The following is a 23,584-nucleotide window of genomic DNA, read 5'->3' as shown; positions in this document are numbered from 1 at the left end:
TGCACAGCCCCATCCGTATTAAGCTGCAGAACATTCTCACCGCCCAGAAGAGAGCTCGTACCCGCTAAGCAGATGGCCCGCAGTCCCCACCCCCCACCCCTGGCCACCACAAACCTACCTACTCTGTCTTTACGAATTTACTTACTCCAGACACTTCACATAAATTGAATCATGCAGGTTTTTGTCTGGTTAGTTTTTTTAAAAAAAATACATTAATTTTTTTTAATATTAAGCACGTAAAATGTAATAATTGAGTAACAGGAGTTTACACCATCTTTTAAAATGCGAACTAGTAAGATTCAACATCAAAGAAGCAACCGGACTGGAAAATGGACAGAGGATCTGAACAGATGTTTTTCTAAAGACGTACGAATGTCAACAGGCGACGTCACTAATCATCAGGCAAATGCATCAAAACCACAGTGAGGTGCCCCTCACCCTGTCAGAATGACTCCCCAAAATGCCAGGGAAGGACAAGTGCTGGCAGGGGTGTGGGGAAGAGGGCCCCGTGCACTGCTGGTGGGAATGTAAATTAGTGCAGCCCCTGCGGAAGACAGAGCGGAGGGTCCTCAACAAACTGGATGATCCAGCAGTTCCATCCCTGGGTCTCCTTCCAGAGAAAATGCAGCACTGCTGTGAAAGGTGCGGGGACCCCACGTTCCCTGCACTCACCACGCACAGCAGCCGAGACGCCGAGGCTGCACGGGTGGACGCGTACAGGCGAGGTGGTGTATGGACACAAGGGAACACTACTCAGCCGCAAAAGGAACGGAACGCTGTCATGTCACTTGCGACGGCGTGGATGACCTACGCTTAGTGAAACAACCCAGACAAACACTGTATGACCTCACCTGCAGGTGCAATCTGAAAAGGCTGAACTCACAGACACGGAACAGACTGGCGGGTGCCGGAGGCAGGAAAGGGGTCAGAAAGTACAAACCTCCAGCTGTGATGTCAGGAAGCCCTGGGGAAGAGGCAGGGCTGGTGACCAGTCAGGAGGACGTGCTGGGTGTGACAGGTGCTGAGAGCCGGCCCCAGCAGCTGGCCCTGTGTCGTCCCGACAGCCTCTGCCTGCCGCAGCCCTTCTCCGGGTGCCTCCACCCCTGCCTGTCCCCACCTCACCCTGCCCTGCAGCCTGGAAACACTTCTGCTTAGTCAGACGCCTCTTTCAGGCTTTAACAGCTTAACAGTTCGGTGTAAAGAACACGTATGGCCAAGAGAACAAAAAACGAACATAAAGCCGACAGTTAAAAAAAAAATCTCCCCGTGTTTCACACTGCAGTCTTCTCTTTAGAAGCAGTCAGTGGCAAAAGGAGCAGGAGCCGTATCTGATGCCGGACCTGATGCCGGACCGTGGAGAGGCCCGCGGGGCATCAGGAAGCAATTTTAAAGAGAAGCTAAGAAGAGACACCTGAAACCTTCTCAACACTCAGCAACAGGATCTGGCCGAGGCAGCGCCTAGACCCCGGGCGGAGCCCCCACCCCAAGGGCAGGTCACCACACCTGAGACAGAGCTCCCCGGTGGCTGGACAGCAATGCCCAGTCTCCTGACAAAACAGCCACAGAGCCCTGGCCCTGGGGCCCAGAGAGCCCCCTCCACTGACGCTTCCCCCAGGGCCCTAATTAAAGGACTTTCTGAGGCAGTGAGATTGGACTCCTGGGGGACCAGTCTAGGTCGGAAGCCCGCCTGCACTGTAGCCTTTAAAGACCCGCAGATTTTCTGCTGTTTAAACAAAAGCACAAAACTCATGCCACAACTGAGGTTTTCCCCAGGACTCTTGGTAACGTTACAGATACTAAGAATCTCAAAAAGACAAATGAACTGATTTACAAAACAGAAACAGACTGACAGACATGGAAAACAAACTCATGGTTATCAGAGGAGAAAGGGGGTGGGAAGGGATAAACCGGGAGTTCGAGATTTGCAGATGCCAACTACTATACACAAAATAGACAAGCAACAAGTTCATACTGTACAGCACAGGGAACCATATTCAGTATCTTGTAGTAACCTATGGTGAAAAAGAATATGAACATGAATATATGTAGGTTCATGTATGACTGAAGCACTGTGCTGCACACCAGAAATTGACACAACATTGTAAACTGACTACTTCAATAAAAATACATTTTAAAAAAATAAAAGAAAAAAGAATCTTGGGGGAGGGTACAGCCCAGTGGTAGAGTGAACGCTCAGTGTGCACGAGGTCCTGGGGTCAAGCCCCTGTACCTCCATCAAGTGAATAAACAAATAAGTAAAAACCTAATTACCTTTCCCCTCAAAAAATAAAATAAGAAAAAAAACTACAATTCCATAGTTACTTGTACCTAAGACCAAAGAGCAGAGTAAGGGAGCTGACAGAAAGCACTGCAAAGAACAGCCACGGAGAGCTTCCTACCAGCAGGACCTCAGAGACCACGCGACCCGGGACCTAGAACAGGGCCCGGAAGGCTTGGCCGGGGCAGTGGACTGGACGGGGGCAGAGCACGTTCACAGCGGTATTCGCCGTCAGGTCACAGTGAGAGCCCACCACGGCGAGCTGAGCACCGGGGCTGGACGCCACTGACCACAGGCCTCCTGATACTGACGCTAGAGGGAAGAAGAGACCGGGGAGACAGCGAAGCAGCCAGTGCAGAACCGCCACCCCAAGGCACCTGAAACGCTGGGCTTCTTATCTCCAGGCACGCGTGCTTATGAGCTGGGGAAAAAGAGATAAAGGGTAACTCCAAATACACTAACATAAATGGAAGTTTATAAATGAGGTTTTCAGGGCTCCCACTAGCATGACTCCGGTGCTGTCACCCAGTTACTGCGAGGCAACAGAAGCTCCACACCAAAACAAGCCGCCAGCCAGGCCTCAGGTGCAGCCTCCTCTGGCCATGAAACTGCTTAAACGTACGTGAATCATAGGATAAGAGGCGATAAAGGGTTAAAAAGTGAGAACTGGGCAGCACAGGCTGGGCTGGGCTGGGCTGGGCTGGGCAAGGGAAGGATGGGTGCGGGGACTCCCTAACCCTCACCTCTGGCATCAAACACAGCCCTGCTTGCAGTCTGGATCCCTCGGACCTCATTCCACTCCCACTCTGCCGATTTTTAAATCTCAGTGATAAGAACAGCAAAGCTGTCCCTTCCTAGAGCGTGGTGCTAAGTTACTTAACTGCCCTAAACCACCTCACAGAACACAACCCCGAGCAGCGTGGCTCCGGGGGGCTATCCCGAACAGGGTCCACACGTTCCACCTGATGCCGACCGCCACTCGCAGCCAGACCCGCACCCCAAGCCGACTCCTAACCGGGATCTGCGGTGTCATCTCAACTGCACAGAGAGGCCTGCCTCCCGGGCCCTTCCTCCTCCTGGAGCCCACCACGTCCCGCCGTGCGCATTCACGGACACCTCTCTGGTCCACGAACATCTCCAACTATAGACAACAGGCGCCCGATACGAGCACTCAGGATCCTGAGAGGAGAGTGCGGAGGCTCCGAAGCGGCTGCTACAGGAAACCACTGAGGGGCTCGGAGCCCGGAGCCGTGCGGCGCCTGTGGGGCCAACACAAGGCTTGGAGCTTCTGCGGAACCAGCCCCGAAGCTTCCGCACTGCAGCCGGCGGCTGACAGGTAGCAGGTGCGACCTGCAGGGCACACGGGAACCGTCCGAAGCGCTAAGCGCTCCTGCAGGCAGCTGCAGGGTGACAGGCGCCCACTCCAAGGGCGAGGCCCCCGGAGCGCCGGGCTGGTCAGCAAGCTGGGGTTCCGACGGGGGGGCCTGGCTGGCAGCACCAGCACAACGCGAGTTAATGCTCTGTAAGCGGATTTCTAGTCCTCCAGGCGAAACGTTCTGAAATTTTGCCTTTCATTGTTCTCTTCTGTCACGCCACAGCTGCACAAGACTTCCAAAACCAAGTCCACCATCACAGACTCTGGGTTAACCCTGATGAATTATGAGCTGTTTTCTTCGGTGAAGAACAGTATTTGCTTGTTAGCGTACTCTTAGAGGCTTGACATTCCCATCACTGGAGGGAGAGTGCGCTTAAGTTAACCAGGAACAGGGCTCCAAGACACCTATACCTCTATGGACACGGAAGCCAAGCCCTGTCTTTCTTCATTTATGAAATGTTTGGAAGTTATCTTTTCTTGAAGTTTTAAAAAGTTTTACCTGTAAATAAATCGAAATGATCCTAGAGCTGTTGAGCGGATCCTTTTGCGATAACTCCTCTTCCCTAATTACTGGTCTGCCAAGGTTTTCTATTGCATAACTTAGATTCTGGGTGTTTTTCAGGAGTCAATACCCCATTTCACTAAGATCTCCAAATTTACAGCTCTGTATAGCTTTCAAAATATCAAGTCTATTATTTATTTTTTGTTTTTAATTTCATGGTTCTTGAAATTTATATTTAAGGTTTGCTGTATTTTAATTTTTCCTTCTCTTGCCAAGAACTAACTCTTGAAATTTTTTGTATCAAAACCATCAGTTTTATGCTTGTAAGTTTTTTCCCTTAGTTCCCCGATCCAAAAGTCTTAGGTTGAATGTTGCACTAAAAAGGCAGAAATCAGGAGGAGGGTATAGCTCAGTGGTAAAAAGGCAGAAATTATAAAGTAAGGTTTAAGCAGATTAAGCATGTGCCTTACAGATGATTTAAGGTGGCATCATTAGTCAAAAGAATTAAGTCATAACAAGGTTCTATAAAGTTATAAAAACCATCTCTATTTCATAGTTACTTTAAGAAAATTAGATTATGGAGTTCAAATCCTGGAAAAATGGTCACAGTGGGTTATAGATCACAAAAACATAGTGCAATTATAACATGTGGAATTAAGTATACTGATGGAGAAATGCAGTTGGGTTTTTCTCTCTCCTGCCTGTCCATGAAAATGTAATTGCTGGAGCACTGTTTGTAGGTTCCGGCTATCAGAGAAGGTGACTTCCTAGAACTCACCCCAGAGCACCCACCCACAGAATGGTTAGAAATATCATCGAATTCAGAACAAATCAAGTAACACTGTCTGTCATTTTTGTCCCTCCCTGGAGGTGCTGCAGCAGGAATTTATAAACAGCTTCTCCTCAGATGTCAAGGCAGTGCTCACATTTTCTGTATTCTCTTAACAAGCACTAACCACCAGAAGTGTCAGATTTACTGAAATGAAATAAGGAAACTGAACGACTACTGAGCATCCACCACGGAGAGGGCATCGCATTAGGTCAGCTGTGCGGCTTAAAACGAGGAGGAGGACATGTCCCACATCCCAAGTTGCTGAAATGGAGTCAGGGATGAGGAACACACTAGAGAAGAAATCCTCAGGTGAGAGAAACAGGACGGCTCACAGAGGTGTCGACCTTCATGTGGAGCTTCTGAGAGAGGGGCGGGCGGGCAGGCAGGGAAGCAGAGAGAGAGGAAGGTGCGCAGGGCCCAGGTGGGGCTGGGAAGGGGCCGGCACTGCGTCTCTGAGGACAAGTGCTCTCCAGAGCCTGCTGCTTGGAGACAGACCAGAAGGTAGTATTAAAAAACAAGGCTTCTAGGCCTTCTGTCTAACATCAAGTGTAGTAGGTGTCCTTATCAGTTTAATATCTGGTACGTTCAGACAGATGAAATATTTATGCCAACCAAAACAAACAAACAAACAAACAAACCACAAAGGCAGCACAAACACACAAGGAGAGGCACGACAGGGCGGAGACACTCCTGGGGGCTCAGGGACGTGTCCGCAGGGATGGTCAGGAGCAGGACAGGTGGTTCCAGGCTGTGAAAAGCCACTGTAAGGGCTGGGGTGGGGGCACTGAGGACACCTGCAGTCCTGAGAACTGAGTGACAAGCCCCACAGCAAGGGAGAGCGGGTGATGAGGTCCCACCTTGATGCTCCAGGTGAGAAAAGGAGCAGGCTGTGCCACCCACAGGAGACAGTGGGTTGTATTCAAAACTGGAGCAAAGAGACCCTTAAATGGGGCCACTTTACAGGGAACACAGAGGGAGGGAGGGCCACCCGCTGTCACCTTCTGGGCAATCATGTTGCAGATCTCGGGCAGGAAGTCCTCACTGAGGAGCTTGTAAAGCTGCCGCTCCCGAAGGGAGGTCCTCTCTCGAAAGCTCTCAGTGACCTGTCTCCACTCCTCTTCCGTCTGACACAGGAGCCACCAGGAGCCCTGCCCTGGCCCCTGTGACCCTAGGAGAGAAAGGAATGGGCTCGGTGACCAGACCCCCCCAGGACCTTTCTCCTTTCTCTCCTCTGTTTCATGTGTACTCTGGGTTATGATCAAAACTGGGGAGTCAGAAAAAAAGGGAGAACCATTACTTTTTAAGGTTGATACTGCGTACTTTTGATTTTCCAGTTTCTCTCACTGTTTACAACTAAAAGGTCAGAATGCCTAAAGGCAATACAAATGTAACTGCCGAGACCTCCGTAGGACAGATTTTAGTTCCCTAGAAATGCTTAAACGTACTTACTTCCTGCATAAATGGCTCTGATTTGAGCTTTTGCAGTCCTTGTTTCAGTGAAATACTGTAAACTGATATTTCTACCCAAATTTGTGCAGCGTGGATCACGCAAGAGCTGAAGTCTAGGCTGAAACCCAGTAAACTTCCTTGTGTCTCTGGGAGAAGCTGCCCATTCGTCCACATGTTCAGGTGTCTATTATGCTGGGCCTGGTGGGGCCCAGATGAAAAGACCTGGTCCTGATCTCAGGTTATCTGTCAGATGGGGGTGGGCACCGGGGGACGTGGGAAGCGCTAGTCTGAAGGCCGCGGCCGTGGTCCCATTGCCCCGCGCGAGTCAGTCACGAGCGAGCAATCCCTGCTGACTCCAGCAAAGGCTATTACCGTTTCTTGTGTGTGGCTCAGATGTTAAGGAGTTCTCTTCCTGCTTTTCACTGAAACACAGGAAAAGGAGGCATCAGTTAAAACAAAAACTTGTCCAGAACTGTGCTGTGCTCGCCCATAAGGCAGACACACTGACTCGACATCAGGAGAGAGCGCATGTCAAGGGAGCAAGGTCTGGAGGAAGGCTGGCTACTGGAAGAGTGACCACAGGATACAGGTGTTCCTGCAGAGGGCAGGACGGACACCAGGGAACCCAGTGCTGCGGTAACATCACTGCACAAGAAAACAGGTGTTCGGTGTTCACGGTTAAATGCCAAGAAGAAAAGAACGGTAAGGACTGCACGCCTGCTCCCTGGCCGAGGGCTGCACTGAAGGTGAGGCGTCCTTAACCCAACCTCACAGAAGGTGAGGCTAAGAACACCACAGGTCTGAGGTCAGACCAGCCTGTTCGAGGCTTGACACTGACCATATGGCCTGAGGAAAGTCAACTGACTTCCCTGCAGAACAGGTCTACGAATAATGCCCACCTCACAGGGATGGTGGGGTCAAACCATAAACACAAAGTGCTCAGCTCCATGGTGCGAAGTCCCCGAGTCACAGGGGACGCCCTCTGGGTTTTCTGGCTTATTTTCAGCCCCACTCTGGGCGCAGTCTCCAGCTCCCCCTTCATTATCTCGCCCACCATCCTGTCCAACCCAGTCCTCACCCCAAACGAGCTCTGCCACCCAGCGAGGTGCCCGGGGCACTGGGCAGCCTGGCAAGGATCTGGACGTGGGTACCACAGCCTAGGCCTGCATCCTTCCCATTGCAGAAAAAAGCAAGGATGAAGTGGAGTGAGCCCTGTCCAGCATAAGGGCCTGTGACCACCATGGACTAGACAGATCTTCTCACCTCGCTGTGGTTTCCTCCTGCACTTTTTTCCGTTTTGGGGGTCTGCCTCTTCTTTTTCCTGTTTTCCCAGGAACACTTGAGACATTTTTCTGTCCTTCACTTTCCCTAAGAAATAGTACATTAAATCGAAATGCTGTTGTAGAACTGATGAGTTACGTATGACTTGTAAACGAGTTGTGAGTTCTTCTGGCCACACGGTTACCAACAAGGATTAAATCAGGCGGTCACGGGCGGAGAAGGGTGACTGTGTTCCCTACTATCACGAGGACCCAGGAAAGCCCACGCCATTATTAACGGCAGAGGGGGACCTAACACCTCCCAGGGGTGCGCGCTCCCCCGGCACACAGACGCCTGCTGCTGCGGGAAGGCGACCCCTTCCTTGTCTAGGAAGCACTGGGTCTGGACTTGCCCTACACTCACCCGCAATTCCAGCAGGAAAAGGAATCTCAGAACTGACCCTGGTGGAGGGCAAGCTCTGGGGGGAACAGTGCCTGTGCTGCGGGGGCAGCGGTCCTCAGGACCCTAGCGGACATGCCCCACCACGCTGGCAGCGGGGCCTGCAGACTGACCCCTTTTCACCTGTGTGTGAAAGAGCTTCTTGCCATCTCTCTGCGGCGTGCTGCACCATCCCCCATGTTTAGCTTTAACGAGACTCCTGCACAGGCAGGGGCTCCCGCAGCCCTGCCTCAAGCACACACCTGCCCAGAGGCCTGCCGCTGGGCTTCCCTTGTGCAGGGGCCTCCTTGTACATCCGGGTCCCGTAGAAGTACCAGTAGAGGGCCCCGGAACTGTCTTCACCCAGCGGCTCCACGCGGAGACTGTCTGCATCCAGGCCCTGCGAGAACAGGGGACAGAGCAAAACAGGAGAAACTGCGGTGAGGACCCTTAGATATTCTGCACGTTTAAATTGCCCAAGCACCTTAATTCACAGCCAGGGCACAGGAAACACAGGCAGGGCCTTCTTTGCAGAACAGACGACGGGAATATTTCAGTGCAGCTCACCCGCAGCACCGCTCCCATTTCACAAAAAAAAAAAAAAAAAAAAAAAAAAGAGAGAGAGAGAGAGAAAGAGAGAGAGACCAAAGGAATCGTGATGAGCACACTCAACACGGGGTTTGGACGTGGACTCCACGTGTGCACCCCCACGAGGAGGGACAGTGACAGAAGAGAACCTGACGTCGCGGGGCCATGGCCCACGCAGCCCACAGCAACCTCTTGCTGCGGCCAGATCCAGCAGCAGGGCCCCGATGGGCCCGGGTCTGACCCATGCTGGCCTCCCGGAGAGACTGAAGTCTCAAGTCCCAGAATGACCGTGCTCAGCTGCCCGGTGTCTCACCTGTGCCCACAGCGAGCGAACTAAGGCACATGGGCACCGTCATAGGTGACTGAGCCCCGAGGCCAACTTCTAAACCGACTGGGAGGGCAGGACAAGGGCAGGTGGCACCACAGCCTCCCCCAGCACACCTCTAAAGTGCGTGCATGTGGCCAGTGGGAACAGCTCAAACTCCTCAGGAGTTTTCAATAAATACTTCAGTTATGCTAAGTCACATCTCAGACCTTGGGAAATAAAATTCAGTGGCGGCCGCGGCTGTGTTTCGGCCGATGACAGGAAGAGCAGCCCAGGAAGACAAATCGAGGTAGAAATTTCACCAAAATAAGGTCACGAACGGTCACGTGAGCGAGCGTGTGCTTGGACTCGCCTGGTGACAGCGGTCACGGCTGTGCACACGTCGCTCCTGTCGGTGATGAGCGCTGAGACCAGCTCACCTCCCTGATGCCGGCTTCCCCTGACTCGTGCTCCAGGCGGGGAGGGGTGCGGGTCGGGGACGCACCTTGAGAAGGTCAAAGACATCGTCCGCGTCCAGCCGGTAGTCGCAGAGGCGGTGGAGGATCTCCACGCGGGTGCGAAGGGGCAGGTCCTGGAAACTGGCCTCCCGCAGGGGGTTGGGCTTCCCCTCCTCCAGCTCCCAGCGGTAGTTGATGATGTCCTCCAGGTAGCTGTGGAACGTCTGAGGCCTGACGCAGCGGCCCCAAACAGAGATGTGTGAATGTGGAACAGAGGGCGTGTGGGGCTGGGGTGAGTGTGCTGGCGGGATGGCTGACCAATCCTCAACTTCGGCAGGAGCGGAAAGGCTCAGGAAGGGCCTTGTGCTCAACCACCTCCTTGGGCCTTGTGCTGTGAGACCCCAAAGATCACCAACATTAAAGAAGGTCTCACAGAACAGGTGGTTTTACTTTAAACCACAAACTGCACATGCTGGTGAAATATGTAAAGGTTTCAATAAGCAATGGCAAAGACAGAACCAAGTCCACACCTCAGCTTCACTTGTGAGTTAGAGACTACGGAGGCTGGGGGGACAGACATCCAGCTCAAAATCAGGTCCACCACTCAGGTGGCGAACAGAAAGAAGCCCATGGTCCGCCCAGCCAAGCCCACGGGTATCTCGGGTTAAGATGTAAAGGTGGGAAGGCCTGCTCGAGAACACAAGGGACCGCTCAGACCTGCAGCTACACTCAGGTGTGCTGCTCCCCGTGAACTTCCGGGCGTGCTACAAGATGCTATATTCTAGACTTGAGGTGGCTTTTCTGTAGGAAACATTTAAGACGGTCTGGCAGCTTAAATCTTTGATTAGCACCTAAATGTGCCTTTTATATAATATAACAAAGTGCTATTTAATTGTTAGGTTATTCTATATCTCAACTGTTAAAAGAACCTGGATATAATTTCACCTAGTCTTGATTTAAAAATATTTTTCTCACTAAACAAAGAACTCCAAAGGAGTTACATGTCAATATAATTTAAAAAGAGGCATGTACCATGTTGATTTATAGTCTATGGTACTTATACTCACAGAAAAAGTCAGGAGAAATATTTATGGAAAAAAATCAAAGGGCCTTGGGCAAATAAGAGATTAAACATTTTGCTTTTTCAAAGAGAGAAGAAACTTGACTCTCTTACTCTTGATACTCAAGTGGGAAACTGTGATCGTGGTCCGCCGCTCATACCTGCAAACACCTCTGCTCTCACACGGGACCTGAGGGCACATCCCAGGGCTTCAGAGCCAGCCCTGCTTGTGAGCACCTGCTCAGCCCAGGGCAGGGTGGGTCTCCTCTGCCTTCGCACAAAGAGCAGTTCACGGGGTGGGGGTGGGGGGCAGAGAGGGGCGGGCAGCGTTGACAATAAAGCAGCAGCGAGGAGCACAGACAGGACAGCCTCTCTTTGGTAGTAAGTCCCTCTGTCTGCCACATGCTTTCAGGGCTGCTAATACACGCCTAGCCCTAAGCAACAAGGCGTGTTCTTCCTGCAGTAAAACTAGGTCACCTCATGCAGATCCTCCAGGAGGCAGTGGAAGCCCCCGCCCCGCCCACAGGTGCTGCCTGGGCAGGACCACCCCCCCACCTCAAGAACCACACATCTGGGATGCCCCTCCAGCAGCCCTGTGACATCACTTTTGCCTAAAGTTTCTCTCGTCATTTCCACAGCACCTTACCAAGAGAGTTCAGAGGGCATACAATTCAAGGTCACTACTTTCCTTGTATATAGATAAATCTCGTATAAACCTTTCTTTTAAAGGTTAGAAATCTGAAGGCAATGTGACCAAGAATACCTGAAACAGAAAAGACACAGTACGCCAGAATGAGCCAATGCTTTCCCCTCGGTGGTTCTTGACCTTCTACAGGGCGTGAACTCTTTCAGAACGCAATTAGGACCATAGACTCTCCGAGAAAAACGAGCACACGGTTCTGTGCTGCTGGCAGGACGAAGAGCCCCAGCCCCAGCCCCAGCTGCTGCAAACTGATCTACCCTCCCGAACGTCTCAGATCGCCTCGGACAGTCCCCGCCTCACTGATCCACTCGGCTCAGTGCGAACCTCTCATCTTCCCGAAGTTCTAATAATCCTCACAACAGGATAGTAACATAAGGATCAAACGAACCGGAGGTTCCGAGTACAACCGGGTCTGTATTCATTCTCGTCTGAAAAAAGTTCCAAATGGTCCTAATTACCCCTCCTTTCCTGAAAATGGTTTGCCCGAGAGATAGTGGCCGATCACTCCCAGAGTTAGTGTTTCTGAGAAACTCAGCAGAGAACTTCTTGGTTTGCTTTGGGCAGAACGAGCTTCTACTGGGGAGACCCTGTCCACAGGGATGGGCACGACGCGCAGAGCCCCAGGCAGCAGAGATGGAAGCGCTCCTGACATGCAGGGAAACGGACTGTCTGCGACCTGTTTCAGGAGACCACAGGTGAAAGGAAGGCTCCTGCGTGAGCCCTGAGACAGGAAAGAGCACCTGTCGTCCATGCGCAGGGAGCAGGGACAACATGGCACCACAAGGGCCCAAGGAGACCAGCGGGAGAAGCCTGCACTCCCACCAGCCACTGCGACGTGTGAAGTGGATGAAACACACACTTAACAAGAGCCCTGAGCTGAAATAAAGATTCTGGTTCCAGGTGAAGCAACAAGTGAAAGGCTCTATGAGAACACTGGGTCAAGTGCTTGCTCTTAAAGATCATAAACAGGCCAAAGTAACTCAAATAATGCCTCTTCTGCAGGGCTATGCAATGGCTGCCACGTCCACATGTCCTACAGTCAACACGATGGCCAGGGTTAAGTGAAGGCTCATGACAATCTCAAAAGATAGAAAAATGACAAAGACACAAAATATACCTTTTAGTAGGGAAAGTGTCTAATACAGACTTTCACTTGTATATACGACTGTTTATGTTGGGTAACAAAGAAACGTATGAAAAAGTAATCTGGAAATCAATGCCATAATAATCTTTGAAAAGATAAAGGATTTTTTAAATGGAAGCCAGATGGGACCCTAAATACCAACTGTATGAATCAGGAAGTCCGCAGTGTCAGGTTTCAGGTGTGAAAGGTACAGTAAGAATTCGGAAAGCTCCTGATAATTTAAGGAGGCACACATCGCCCACCCTAGAACTATGAATGCGCATACACACACACGACAAACCTATAGAAGAAATTAAGTGGAACACAGTAAAAATAACCTAAAAGGAGGCACTGAAGGACAAAGAGACAAACAAACCTAAGAAGGAAACACATGAAAAGATGCTCATTAGTCATGTGGAAACTGCGAATCAAAACCACAACCAGATACCACTTCACACCCAGCAGGATGGCTAAAATTAAAAGCACAGGTAGTAACACGTGCTGACCACTTGTTAACGAGGATGTGGAGAAACTGGAGCCCTTGTTTACTGCCAGCGGGAATGTAAAATGGCGTAAGCTGCTTTGGAAAAGTTTGGCAAGTTGCTCTAAGGTTAAACAGGAGAACTGTATGGCCAAAGTAATCTACACCGAGGTATGTACCCGAGAGAAGTGAAAAACACATCCATGTGAAAACAAGTACACAGCACTCACACTCAGCAACGTGATTCCTAACAGCCAAAAAGGTCCAACAGCACCAGCTAATGAAGAGGTAAGTAAAGCACACATCTGTGCAACAGAATACTTCTCAGCCATAAAAAGGAGCGCATCCTTGACTCACGCTACAACGCGGGTGAACTCTGAAAACACCACGCTGAGTGAGTGCAGCCGGCCTCCCATCCACACGCACCCACCTCTGGAGGCGCCCAGGACAGTCAAGAGCAGACACAGGAAGCGGACGCCGATGAGGGTGAGCAGTGACGGGAGGGCGTGTGCGCTGTCTCTTGGGGGTGATGAAAATGTCCTGGAGTCAAACAGTGGCGAAGACTACACTACACAATCCTGTGAATACACGAGAAACCAATGAACTGGACACCTGAGAAGAAAAAACGGGGGCCAAGTGGAAAACCAACCCTGTCAGTAACCGCGCTAAATGTAAGTGGACGAAACACCCAACTCAGAGCAGAAACGGTCAGACTGCGTGAGAAAACGCAAGACTCAACTGCAGGACATCGTCTACAGCATACACTTCAAATAGGAAAATACAAACAGAAAAAGACAGAAAATGACATACCGACGATGAGCGTGACAAAGCCGACTGGCTCTCTTAAGACCCGTCACTGTGGTCTGAAGACAGAAAGGCAGCTCACCAGGATACATAGCAAAGGGCTACGTTCTGGCCCGAGAATGAAACTCACTGAACAGAAGCTTGCAGAACTAAAGGGAGAAACACACAAGTTCCCAGGCGTAGCGAGAGATTTTTAAACATCTTTCTCATTAATTAATACACAGACTAGACAAAAGATCAGTGAGGACGGGTGTGTGGTGGGGGTGGAGCTCAGAGGTAGAGCATGTGCTTAGGCAAGAGGTCCTAGGTTCCGCCCCCAGTGCCTCCACCGAACGAACGAACGAATGAATGAATAACAAATAAATAAGTAAATTTTAAAAATCGCCTCCTCCCTGCAAAAAATAAATTAGTTAAAAAAGAAAAGACTCAGTTAGGACAAGATCTCAAAAACACCTCCAACCTGACTGACATTTACACAAGGCTACAGCAAACACTGCAGGACACATATCTTCACCAAGTGCATGTGAGATGCTCACCTGGACATAAAGCAGGCTCACCAAGCTTCAACAGACTGAAATCTCAGAGTGCACTAGTCTGAGCATATGGAATTACACCCAAATCACTACCATAACCAGAAGTTAAGGAACACATTTTGACAACCCACGGATCACAGAAGAAGTAACAACATGAATTAGAACACGTTTTGAATGATAATGAAACCACAGCCCATGAAAATCTGTGGGGTGCAAGCAAACACAGCTGAGGAGCAAATTTATAGCTTTCAAATGCCTGTGTTGAAAATAAAAAAGGCTCACAACCAGGGCTGTGTGTCACTTAGCAGGCTAAAGCCAAAGTAAACAGAAGAAAGTAAAAAGAAGAAATCAATACAACAAGAGAAAGAAAACAGGTTAACAGCAGGCAAAGCCAAAAACTGGTTCCTTAGTAAACATCTGAAATGTTGATAAACCTGTGGAAATAGAGAGAACAAACGACAACAGGAATGAAAGTGGAATCGCCACCTGAGAAACAAGCCCCCAAACAGTCTCAATTAGAGCCTGAGCCAGTAACAGTAAGAACGAAACCTGCATAAAGAAAACGACAAACCCAAAGGCTGTCAGTGGTGAATTGTTTCACATATCAAGGAAACATCTGAAAGAAATCACACAAACTCAGCAACCGGAGGAGGGAACATTTCTCAACCCTAGTGCCAAAAACTGACACAGATTTGTAAGAAAATAAAATAACAGACCAATATTCCTCACAAACGTATGTGGAGAAATCCTCAACCACGCATCGGCAAGCTGAGTTCCATGACAGAGAAAAGGGCCAACTCTTCATCATACTCCAAGGTAGAAGGCTGAATACTCTCCCCAGCACAGGAACACCACACTCGGGCTGGGCCAGCGCGCGCCGAGCATCTGGGGTGCAGAAGGGAGTGAGAGAAGCAGAACTGTATCCAGCTGCAGACTGCAAAAAGCCCTCAGTCATCTACAAGACCACAAAGACTAAGAGACCAATTCAGAAAGACTGCAGTACCATGGTCAATGAAAATATCAACTGTATTTTACACATACTGGCAACCAGTAGCTGAAAAATATAAAATACTTAGAACAAATGGAAAGATGTCCAACATCTTTGCACTGAAACTACAAAATGTCACTGCAATTAAAGGTAAACAAACAGAGAAATAAGTATCAGGCCAGGGACTGAGAAATCCAGCACCTCTCAGAATGTCCATGTTCTCCAGCAGGCTCTTGCGGGGCTGGGAGGGGACCCACGAGCTGATTTTTAAATTTGTATGCAAAGAACATAAAAGAGTAAAAATATTTTAAAAACTAAACTAAACTAAAAGTCTGGAGAACTCTCCAAAGTCAAGACAACCTGACACTTGTGTAAATGTAAGATCAACAGATCAAAGGGACACGCTGGACATACGTGGAATCTCTAATGAACAAGTGGACACCGACCTTCCACTTCACACCACACACACTAACTTAAAATGCATCACGATGACAACTGCAAAAAGCTACAGCTCCAAAACTAAGAGAAAAACATCAAAAAAACAACTCCTCGACATTGACATATGTCCTGATTTCTCAGGAAACAAAATGAGGACACAAACTAAAACAACTGATAAACTGGTCTTCAACAAAATTAAAACTTGCCATTCTTTGCAATTCAGTGTCAAACAAGGGGAAAGGCAGGCTGCACATGAGGAGGAAACAGCCACGGCCCATTATTTTTATTTATCTGCATCTGTATCTACATCCATGTCTAGATCTAGATCCAGTCACCGGGGAAATGCAAATGAAAGCCACACTGAGTTACCGTGTTACACACAAGAGAACCAGCGAAAGTAAAAACTGGGTAAAATTAAAAACAACGAAAGTTGGCAAAGACACGGAGCAACCAGACTGTTCATATGTTGCCGGCAGGAGGATAAAGGTGGCAACTGCTTAGAAAACAAGTTTCTTAACATTAAACACACTCTCACCATATGACCCAACAATTCCCAAGAGAAGTGAAAAAATGTCCACAAAACCATTTGTGCAAATGTTCACAGCTGCTTTATTCCTAACAGCCGCAAACTGGAGGCAACACACAAGCCCGCCAATTAGTGACACATAAACCGATACGTTTTCACCCTGGGATGCAACTTAGAACCCCTCTCCTCCAAAGGAACAGACTAACGACACAACCAGCAGTGTCAGTGGGTACCACACACACACAGAGTACATTCTGCATGACCCCTCCATACGAAATTCAGAGTAAGGCAAAACAATCCACATCTGATAAATCGATAAAAATCAGATCAGTGGTTACATAGGGTGCAGGGGGATTTTTGGGGGGTTAGATTTAGGGCAAAGGGCCCTTTTTGGGGAGATGGAAATTTCATATAATCTTGAGTAGGACGGTGACTGAGCTCATGGAATTAGACATAGTAAGTAACCTATTTAATTTTCTAAAAACAGGTGCAAGCAAACTATGGCCTGTGGGCCGAGTCCAGCCCGAATGTCTATCTTTTTTTTACAGCTTGTAAGTTAAGACTGTAAAAGAATCACTCCTTTTTAAAGGTTGGGGAAAAAAGAAATCAAAAGAATAAACATGAAAATGATATAAAATTCAACTCCCAGTGTCCACAAACGTCTCACAAGATGCAGCCACGATCAGCAGTACGAAGCACAGTGACGGCAAAGTGGGGCGCTGCAGGCCACGTGACCCACACAAAGCATCAAAGACTCATTCTCTGGCCCCTCACAGGAAGTGTGCTGACCCCAGTTCTGAAACGCGCAAGTCACAACAGGTAAGACACGGAGGGTAGCCTGGGTCAGCATCGACTCTACCTGCACCGTCGATGTTTCCATACATGCTGACGTAACAAATGATATTTATTAAAAGCTCAGGACTGTTCTGAGGCTTTCATAAGTTGTTCCATTTACTCCTCACAGTAGCTTTAGTAGTAGGAATGTTTATCATCCCCATTTTACAGATGAGGCAAGTAATGCACAAAGACATTATATACCTTTCTTGGCTCCACACCACAGCTTAAGTCTTAGAACTAGGAAAGGCAAGCATTCATTTGTCCAAAATTCTCTTTCTTTTAAGTTGGGATGAAAACAAAACTTCAGAGAGTCCTGAGCATGCATTCACTCTGTGTGCATGTGGACAGCACTGGAGGGACAAAATAATTATCACTTTGGGTAATTTCTCTCAATGGAAAAAGCAAAATCAATTATGCTGCTTTCTTGTCTGGGTGATCACTGTGGAGGTATATTCAGTTTGTACAAATTCACTAAGCTGTATAATTAAGCAATGTGTCCTTTTCTGTGTGTACTATTACATATCAACAGTAACAAGTTATTTTTTTAATGGGGGTGCTGGAGATTGAACCCAGGACCTCGTGCTTGGATCCAAGCACACACTGGACCAGAGCTACAGCCTCCCCACAACAAAAACAAGTTTTAAAAGGCTGAAGCCTGAGCCTCAACCCAGACCTAATAATTCAAAATCTTGGATCATACAGTACTCAGACTTACTTGATCATTCAGAAGTATTTTTATCTCACGTACTTTATTTTTTTTCCCACACAAATGAAAATTACAGATTATGTATTCTGCAATGCTCTGAGAAATGGGAGAGTCACCACTTGCCTTCCTGGTGCAGCACAGAACAGCGGGGACCCCCCCGCCCTGGGCACTCCCCCTTCCCCCGCCGTTCCCACTTCTACTTCTGTGCATCAGAGACTTACAACTTCGCCCAACAGCAGAGAGGGCACCGAAGCAGCTGCTGGTAAAAGGAAAGGAAAAACTCCCGTCTCCTCCCCGTTACAAGCAACATCTGAAATTTTATGACATGTGACTAGGGTCATTTTTTGCCATTTTTTGAAAGAAATGAACCCCTCATTTCAAAAGGAGTCACTTAGGAGTACCTGACACGGTGCTGCCTCAAGGAGGACACTAGTACTCATGAGGCCTGTGGGCAGTGCCGGCACCTCTCCAAACCCTGGCCCTGTGTGGCTGCAGAAGCAGGTGTGCAGGGGACAGAGGACAGGATGACACAGGGCGTCTACACTTGGTGGCAAACACTTCTGATGAGACAGACGCATTCCGAAACACTTACACGCTATTTGAACCTGCAGATGCACACGGGAAGGGAGAGCTGGCCAGGACAGCACGCCCTGCGCCCCGTCTTCGCGAGGGCAGGGTTTCCGCTCTATACTACATTGGGCGATGTTTTAAAACTTACTCTTTTATGCGGCCGAAACCACTAATTTTATGTAAAGACAGAACATGCAGGGTCGAAGCCAAGCCAGAGGAGCAGACCTGGGATTCTGAGACAGGGAAGACCTGAGCCCCGGCTCTCTGAATCCTTTGTGGGGATCTCTCCTCCTCTAATCGCTGCGAGGCCTGCGAGCGACCCAGACTCTGCATGTGTTTCTTTTCCATAAGCACGGCCTGTTATCCTCGTAGGTGATCTCTTACCACCTCGTCGCCCTCACCTCGCAAGAAGCCTGAAAACAATGAGATGGACCGCAGTGAAGTATGAGTGAAGGAAAAAGGCTGCATCGAAGCCGAAAGTATTCTGAAGCAATCCACTGTTTTCAAACTAACTTTTTATAGGGAATATTACCAAAGTAAGTGTGTACTTCTCTATGCTTTATGGTGGAGGTTATGGCAAACATGGGACAAGTTGGTTACAACTATCCAAATGGAAAATCAAAACCTCTTTTGATAATTCCTTTATTTATATATACAACCACACGTGATTATCCAAAAATCAACTGGTTCTTGTCCAATAGTCTATCAAAATCCACGTAGATTTTATGACACATTGATAACTAAGTAAATGTGATTATGCCAGCATACATCTGACCAGCATTATTCAGCTTTGTTTTGGAAGGTGTGGTGGATGGAACAGAAGCCTGAGTTACGGGCACCCCCGGGTACTCACACCTGTGTACGATCCTCTCTCCTGAGTGAGGGGGCCCATCTGAGGCTCCCTTCTGGCCAACAGAACAGGGCACGGGGGGCGGGGGGGGGGACGGTGGCCGGCCCTGTCCTGCTGGCGGAGAAGACGCAGCCAGCTAGGCTGTGAGCAGACGGCAGCTCCTGTGCACCAGCCACCTGGGCCCTGCACCCGCAGGGGCAACTCTGCCATCAGCCTGAAGGAGCTCTGGTGCCCCCCGGTGAAGCCTCCAGGCAACCCAACCACAGCCCTGCGAGGCCTTGAGCAGGGCCCCAAGGGCCACGGGCAGACCCACAGACTGTGGGGTAACAAACACGGCTCTAAACTACTCCATCTGTGAGCTCTGCTACACAGCCACAGAAAACAAACGGGGCCTCCTGGAGGCACGTCTCAGGTTGATCACAGTCCCAGCTGGCGCCTAGGACACAGCCAGGGAGAAACCATGGGCCCAGCACCCTGGCCACGTGGTGTCCAGATCCCTGACCCTCAGAAGCTGCTATGTAAACACTGGCAATGCTTTAAGGTTGCTAAGGTTTAGGGGAACTTCTCACCCAGCAGTAGGTAAGTACAGCAGGACACAGCCCGGAACAGCACGGAGCAGCCAGAGCACAAACACTGAAAGCAACGGGGGACGGTGGCCCTACAAAATCAAGGTCCGGAAAACCAGGTGGACTCAAGACAACACAGGGATACGTTATACTCTGCACCTCAAAGCGCTCATGCGTAGCAGGCGTGGAACCCTACTCTTAGCAGCATCGCAAATCAAAATAAGCCAGGAACGAATCTGACCTAAACGAACTAGGCTACAACCTTCTACTGAGCAATATACAGGACTTTAATCAAAACAAGGAAAGTTCTCATAGGTCATGATGAGACTGTACCATTTGGGGGAAGACTTGACAAGCTGGCTAATTAAGACCAACGGTGTCAGAGCCAAACCAGGCTGACAGGTGCCCGAGTCACAAAGAAGACGATTCCCGCGGGGGCAGGGGGCACTGCGACCCCGGCACCGGGGGCGGCCACACGACGGCCTGTCCAGAGCTGCTGAGGGTGGGGGACAGTCTCCTGTGGGAGGTCAGCCAGCAAATCTGAACAGGCATTCCTTGTGCTTGACCAGTGACATGCTGACGGGAGAAATGACCCAAGCACACAGGAGCACACGCGAGCTGTAACACGGGAGGAGGCCACGCACGGAGGGCCTGCGGGGCTGAAGACGGCGGGTCACTGAGCTCCTTGCCCCTACCTGGCCTGACCCACCCATCTGCCCTAGGAGGCTGGCTCACAACTACAGTCTCACAAGTCCCCTGCTCTCCCCGCTTCTGGGGTCACACCCCGAATTCTTAGCTCAGCCAACACAGCCTTCAAGGCTCCAACTCCCATGTGCTGAAGCCAAACACCAGATTCCTAAAACTGATGTGCACGCAGGAGACAGGCAGGTGAGCGAGGTACGGGAGGCGGGCCCGGTGCACCCCATGGGCAACGAGGGAAGCCCCAGACTCAGTGTGGGAGCCATAAGGCAGGCAGGAGGGCGCATGCAGACCCTGCCGTCCCCCCAGCTGATGGGCAACTTAGACGCTCAGAGCCACAGACTGGGGGTTTAAACATGAAGTCTTATCTTAGATGTTGGTAAGAAATCAAAATTTAACACTCGGGAGCCAGGACTCTGAACCACATGAGGCCTTCTGCCCTGCAGCCTCTAGGCTCTGTTCCCCAGACCATCACCACTCCCTCTGCAGTTCCCGGGTGGGCCCAGCCCTTCCTCCACTCACCCACCCCCGGGCTCGGTGACAGGAGGGTGCCGGCCTGGGCGGCTGCCACTGAAGGCTCAGTTCACGAGCCTTTCTCACACCAGGTCATGTCTCGTGTCACAGTAGTGTACACACTCTGCAGTGCTGGGACCACTGCTGAAACTGTCACAGGACAGGACTGAGGGCCCCGAAAGTGTCTGTGCTACCAGAACCTGCTGGCCAGAGTGCAGGTGAGGCACCCACGGGTCAAGGGTGAAATGGAAGAAACTCTGGGATGGGCGCTTGGAGGTTTATTTAAAAACTCTTAAATGGGCATTTCTTTTGACTGAGTGAGTACACTTTCAGAAATTTAAACTAGGGATGTAATTCACGAGGTGCGCCAACGTTTATGTCCAAGGTGATGCAATACAGCATGTTTACAACAGTTTAAACAGCTGGATACAGATGTCCTTCTACTAAACTGGAGTATCTGACTATCACATTTAAAGGTGGATTTCCGGTCAGGATAGTGAGTGGTAGGACCACAGGCTTGCCTTTCCTCACAACTACAACCACAACTGACTACTAAACCACCATCGAAACAAAGACTGGAACCTAGCAAAGAAGATCTCCTTCAACTGGAGACATAAAGAGGGAACCACAGCAGGACGGCAGGAGGGGCGTGCTGAAGACATAATTGGGCCCCATACCTCCCGGGTGGGCGACCCACAAGCTGAACAAGAGAGGCCCTCCCACAGGAGTGAGAGCTCTAAGCCCCGCGTCAACCTCCCCAGCCCGGGTTCTGGCATTGGGAGGAGGAGGAGACCCCAGGACATCTGGTTCTGAAGGCCAAGGGGGCTTGGCTCTGGGAGCCTCATGGGACTGGGGGAAACGGAGACTCTATTCGCTTGAGAAGCGCATAAGCCTCTAGTCCAGCCTCACCCACCAGGGGACAGATACCAGAAATGAGAAAACAACAATCCCAGAGCCTGTGGAAGGAATCTACAAACACAGGCCAGACTCTACACTGGGACCGGCTGGACCCTGGTCCTTGGGTGACAAGAGATGTACTGTTGGGACACATTAAAAGACTGAAGGACAAAAGCCATACGATCATCTCAATAGATTCAGAAAAAGCTCTCAGTAAAATCCAACATATATTTATGATTAAGAACTCTCCAGAAAGTGGGCACAGACGGAAAATACCTCAACATAATGAGAGCCATTTATGGCAAATCCACAATGAAAACCACACTTAGTGGTGACAAGCTGAAAGTGCTTGCTCTAAGATCAGGACCAAGACAAGGATGTCCACTCTCCCCACTTTTACTCAATACAGTTTTGGAAGTCCTAGCCATAATAATCAGAGAAGAAAAGGAAGTAAAAGGAATCCAAACCAGAAAAGAAGAAGTAAAACTGTCAATGTTTGTGGATGACAAGATACCATACACAGAAAATCCCAAAGAAGTGACCAGAAAACGACGAGAGCTCATCAATGAATCTGTGAAAGCTGCAGGGGCACAAAACTAATGGACAGAAATCAGTTGCATCTCTATACACTAACAACGAAACTGCAGAAAAACAAATTCAGGAAACAACCCCACTGATCATCATACAAAAAAGAGAACAATACCCACGAACAAACCTGCCTACGGAGGCCAAAGACCTGCGCTCTGAAAACTACAGTGCACCACTGAAGGCCACTGAAGACCACACAAGCGTCCAGTGAATCAGCACTGCTGAGTGGCCACTCTCCCCAGGGCAATGCAGAAATTCAGTGCCATCTGTATCAGACTACCAGCAACATCACAGAGCCGGAACAAAAAACGCTACCATTTATATGGAAACATAGAAGACCCGAACAGTGAAAACAATCTTGACAAAGAAGAACAGAGCTGGAGGAACCAGGCTCCTTGACTTGAGACTATGCTACAGAGCGACAGTCATCAGAACAGTGTGGTACTGGCACGAAAACAGACACCTGGATCAACGGAACAGGATAAACCCATATACTTAGGGTCAATTAACCTACGGCAGAGGAGGCAAGAATATACTATGGAGAAAAGACAGTCTCTTCAGTAAGTGGTGCTGGGAAAGCAGGACAGCTACCTGTGAAAGAATGAAATGAGAACATTCTCTAACACCATATACAAAAATAAACTCAAAATGGTTTAAAGACCTAAATGTAAGACTGTATACTATAAAACTTATAGAGGAAAACATAGGCAGAACCCTCTCTGACATAAATTGTAGCAATATTTTTTGGATTAGTCTCCTAAAGCAAAGGAAATAAAAGCAAAAATAAACAAATGGGACCTAAAATTTAACTTAAAATCTTTTGCACAGCTGAGGATACCATCAACAAAACGGAATGACAACCTACAGAATGGGAGTAAATATTTGCAAATGATGCAACTGACAAGGGACTAATTTCCAAAATACACAAATAGCTCATACAGCTTAATGTCAAAAAACAAGAAGCCCAATCAAAAAATGGGCAGAAGATCTAAACAGACATCTCTCCAAAGAAGACACAGAGACGACCAATAAGCACATGAAAAGATGCTCAACATCACTAACTGTTAGAGAAATGCAAATCAAAACTACAACAAGGTTTCACCTCACAGCAGTCAGAATGGCCACCATTAAAGCATCCACAAATGATAAATACTGGAGAGGTTGTGGAGAAAAGGGACCCCTCCTACACTGCTGGTGGGAACGTAAATTGGTGCAGCC

General features: G+C 49.3%; 1 protein-coding gene and 1 pseudogene across 2 annotated transcripts in view; one reads left to right on the top strand and one right to left on the bottom strand.

Annotated features, from left to right (window-relative positions):
- CECR2 (CECR2 histone acetyl-lysine reader) overlaps positions 1-23,584 on the bottom strand; it is a 103,753-nt gene that overhangs the window by 19,648 nt on the left and 60,521 nt on the right. For both annotated transcript variants that reach the window (XM_072954701.1, XM_072954702.1), the window contains exons 3-7: positions 9,532-9,715; positions 8,398-8,534; positions 7,700-7,804; positions 6,809-6,858; positions 5,986-6,155 (exon numbers count right to left, since the gene is read on the bottom strand). In XM_072954701.1, coding sequence (XP_072810802.1) covers positions 5,986-6,155; positions 6,809-6,858; positions 7,700-7,804; positions 8,398-8,534; positions 9,532-9,715 — 646 coding nt within the window. The remainder of the gene's footprint in view (positions 1-5,985; positions 6,156-6,808; positions 6,859-7,699; positions 7,805-8,397; positions 8,535-9,531; positions 9,716-23,584) is intronic.
- On the top strand, positions 5,504-5,603 carry LOC116276985 (U2 spliceosomal RNA; annotated as a pseudogene).

This window comes from Vicugna pacos, chromosome 34, assembly GCF_048564905.1.
Source record: "Vicugna pacos chromosome 34, VicPac4, whole genome shotgun sequence".
Lineage (NCBI taxonomy): Eukaryota > Metazoa > Chordata > Mammalia > Artiodactyla > Camelidae > Vicugna > Vicugna pacos.
This window is presented reverse-complemented; position numbering and strand designations above follow the sequence as displayed.